This window comes from Coturnix japonica, chromosome 6 (assembly GCF_001577835.2).
Source record: "Coturnix japonica isolate 7356 chromosome 6, Coturnix japonica 2.1, whole genome shotgun sequence".
In the NCBI taxonomy this organism is placed as follows: domain Eukaryota; kingdom Metazoa; phylum Chordata; class Aves; order Galliformes; family Phasianidae; genus Coturnix; species Coturnix japonica.
This window is the reverse complement of record NC_029521.1, coordinates 19,649,564-19,653,479: the sequence shown is the minus strand read 5'-3', so window position 1 is coordinate 19,653,479 and position 3,916 is coordinate 19,649,564. Positions and strand designations below refer to the sequence as shown.

The window sequence follows — 3,916 nt, the reverse complement described above, 5'->3', positions numbered from 1 at the left end:
CAGGCATAGAGACGGGAAGCTTGAGGTGCTGAATGAGTTCTTCACCTGAGTCTTCAACTGGTGGCCAGCATTCTAGTCTTTTTCACGTCCCTAAGTCTTGCACCCCCATGACCTCTATGTGGGGACCAAGGAGGTAAATCCCTCCCCATGTAAGGGTAGAGCAAGTCCGAGAGTGCCTCTTAGACTGAAATGAGTATAAGCAGTAATGGGGCCAGATGGCGTGACATCCCAGGCGTCCTGAAGGAGCTGGCTCGAAGGTGGTTGCTGAGCGCTCTCCATCATATTTGAGAAGTCGTGGCTGTCAGGTGAGGTCCCGGATGATTGGAGGAAAGGGTCACGTACTCCATATTTACAAGAAGGGTGAGCAGGGAGGACCCGGGGAACTACAGGCCAGTGAGCCTCACCTCTGTGCCTGGGAAGATGTAGAACAGACCCTCCTGGACAAGATGCTTGATCACATAAAGAACTGAGCATTGTGATCCGAGACAGCCAGCATGGCTTCACCAGGAAGGTCATGCTTAACTAATCTTGTGCCTTCTATGATGGAGTGACGGCGTTGGTGGAATGAAGGGAGGCGACCGCTGTCATTTACCTGGACCTGAGCAAGGCCTTTGACACTGGTCCCATCACATCCTTCATCTCCAAAGTTGGAGGAGGTGGATTTGATGGGTGGACAACTAGATGGATAAGCAATTGGTTGAAAAGGCCGCAGACAGAGGGTGGTGGTCAATGGCTCTATGTCCAGGTGGAGACCGGTAACGAGCGGCGTCCCTCAAGGGTCTGTCTTGGGACCGGTGCTCTTTATAGAGCACACTTTATAGAGTGCTAATAAAGATGTCATCTTATTAATGACATCGATGAGGGAATAGAGTGCACCCTCACGCACAGTTTGCTGATGACACCAAGCTGAGTGGTGCAGTCGATACGGTGGAGGGAACGGATGCCATTCGGAGGGACCTTGACAGGCTGGAAAGCTGGGCTCGGGTGAACCTAATGAGAGTTCAACACGGCAAAGTGCAAGGTTTTGCAACTTGGCCGGAAGAAACCCAGGCACTGTACAGGCTGGGAGGAGTGGTCCTTGAGAGCAGCTCGCTGCAGAAAAAGACCTAGGGGTCCGGATAGATTGAGAAACTTACATGAGCCAGCAGTGCGCTATGCAGCCCGGAAAGCAAATGGGATCCTGGGCTCCATCAGGAGAGGGGTGGTCAGCAGGATAGGGAGGTGATCGTCCCTCTCTACTCTGCTCTTGTGAGGCCCCATCTGGAGTACTGTGTCCAGGTGTGGAGCCCTCAGTAAAAAAAGATATGGAGATTTTGAAAGGGTCCAGAGAGGGCCACAAAGATGACTAGGGGGCTGGAGCACCTCCCCTATGAGGACAGGCTGAGGGAGTTGGGTTTGTTCAGCTGGAGAAGAGAAGGTTGCGGGGTGACTCATTGCAGCCTTTCATACCTGAAGGGAACTGTCTCCCAGGAAGGCAAATAACTCTTCGAAAGGGCTGATAATAGCAGGACTAGGGAAATGGTTTTAGATTGAAGGAGGGAAGATTTAGGTTGGATGTTAGCGGGAAAGTTCTTTACTAGAAGAGTGTCAGGTCCTGGAACAGGTCTGCCCAGTGAGGTTTGTCGGATTGCCAAATGTACCTGTAGAAGGTTTTCTTATTGTTTTTCATGTCCCTCGCCAAGTTCAGTTCTGCCTGCGCCTTGGCTTTCCTGATCCCACGTCTGCAAGTCCGGACGGCATCCCTGTATTCTTCCCGGGTGACACAGCCTTGTTTCCAGAGCTTGTACACCCCTTTCTTCACCCTCAGTTCTCTTAGAAGGTCCTTGCTGATTGGATCCCCCCAGCCCCATCCCTCCCTGCACCTCTCCCTGAATCCCCTCCCAGACCAGCGCTGGTTTTGTCTGGTTCTCCCTGTGCTGGTGCCCCTATGGCTCAGGGCAGACTCTCCCCATGTCTTCCAGACTCCAACCGAGAAGATTTCGATCCAGCCCCTGTGAAGAGCAAGTTCGACTCTCTGGATTTCGACACGCTGCTGCGGCAGGCACAGCGCAGCCTGCGGAGGTAGCAGCAAGCACGGCGGAGCACCCGCCCCTTTTATACTCAAATACAAAAGACAAAAAAAGTATGGAGAGAAAGATGAGGTTTTTAAGAAAAAGAAAAAGGAAAAAAATTTGTTTTATAACCAATATTTAAGGAAGACGGGCGGTTTCCTGTTAATTGGAAGGGCCTAGGTGAGTGGCAGCCTCGGGCTTGCCGAGCCGTGTAATAAATGTGGATGCCCAAACCCAGCTCTGCCTTGTCTCCTGTTTGGTATGACCCTGTGAGTGCTCAAGGTGGGCAGGAGGTTCCTTGGGTCTGGCCCTGGGATAGGGGAGGGTATAGGAGGAGGTACCTTTTAACACCATGCACTCCTTGGGGGTTTGAGATGTCTGCACACTGGGGCAGGAGGGGGGTTACCAAGGCACTCAAGTTCCCATGATAGCCTCTAAATGGCCTAACTTGGGGTGAATGGGTTCTACCTCTCTGTCTCTGGCTATCTGTAGGTTTTGGGGCCGCGTGCACATCCCGTGGTGGCCACGCAGGGGCAGTACAAGATCCCCATGCACAGCTGCTCCAATGGGCTGTGGGGGCTGCAACCCTCCACTATGGCAGCAGCACTTGGGAGCGCGTGTGCAGGGATGGAACTGTGTCCCCTTCCAGCCTGCTGCTTGGATGTGATCCTGCTCACTGGGAGAGGTTTGACACCTTGTCCCTTGAAGTAGAGGCTGTGACTGCAGAAAGGCTGCAGCCACCTGCATCCCAAAGGATGAGCAGAGAAAACAAGATTCACCACTATGTGCTTGGGCCTCTGGGAAGCATGGTGATTTTGGAGAGGCAAAGCCTTGAACTTGTCTGCATTCTGGGTGGCGTGTGCCATGGCTCAGTTCTGGGCGGGGGTCCTCCTAGTATCCCAGGTACGTGGGGTGTGAGGCTCTGAAGGGGGTGGTCTCCCACACTGCCTGGCCCTGGACTTTGCCCAGGGAGGAAACTGAGGAGGTGGCTGTGTGCATAGGGGTGTCAATGAGGAATGCAGCTCTACAGAGCCCTTGGCTGGGCCTGTGCACCCTGCTGAGCGAGGGGCTCTTCAGGCACAACCAGGTGCGTGTAGCAGAGCCTTATGTGCTAGAGGCTGGGAGGGAACTGGCCCCCGTGGTTGCTGGGCATTCAGGCAGCCCCATGAGCACAGCATCACCTTGCATGCACGTCCCTGGGCTGCACATGGTCCCCTATTCCTGCTCCTGTGGCTGAGGGAAAGCAGTGGGTGTGAAAGCATTTGTGTTGCCAAAAGAATTAACACCCTGCTGTTGTGCCCTATAAATCTTTCAAGTGCTTGAGGCTGGCTTTATCCTCCTGTGTTGCAGTTTAATGGTTTCCGTTCGCAATAACCCGGCCCTGTGTTCTGGGGTTATTGATTTAAAGTCTGTTGTGGAGGTTGTGAGAGCTGCAGAAAGGTGCTTTCCTGCTGCCCAGCTGGTGGCAAAGGCTCCTCAGACAAGGTTATTTGGGGCCTTTGGTGGTGTGTGTTGCCCAGGACCAAGTACCCACATCACCACAGGGGGGTGGGCAGGCTTGATAGGACCCAACCACACCGTGCAGAACCCCTCATGGTCTGCTCTGGTTCCTTCCTTTGGAATCCCAGTCACTGGGATTTAGGCTGTCCCCCACCCCCTCCAAGTTCAGAGGTCCCAAAGAACTGTGAGGGATGTTCTTCCTGTTCTGAGGCTCCAGCATCTCTGCTCTTCTACACCACTCACCCCAGATCCCCACTTGGCCCTGAGGGGTAGCCAGGAGTTGTGTGTGTGCTTTAAATCTGGGCAGCTGAGAGGTTCATTTCCATGCTCTGTCCCACAGTTGCTTTGTAGACACCCAGTGTCCT

General features: G+C 53.7%; 1 protein-coding gene across 1 annotated transcript in view; it reads left to right on the top strand.

Annotated features, from left to right (window-relative positions):
- Positions 1 to 2,288, top strand: part of PPRC1 (PPARG related coactivator 1) — a 13,563-nt gene extending 11,275 nt beyond the window's left edge. Inside the window, 1 exon segment of the mRNA XM_015867270.2 lies at positions 1,962 to 2,288. Coding sequence (XP_015722756.2) covers positions 1,962 to 2,065 — 104 coding nt within the window. The 3' untranslated portion in view covers positions 2,066 to 2,288.
- Positions 2,289 to 3,916: the final 1,628 nt, after the last annotated feature.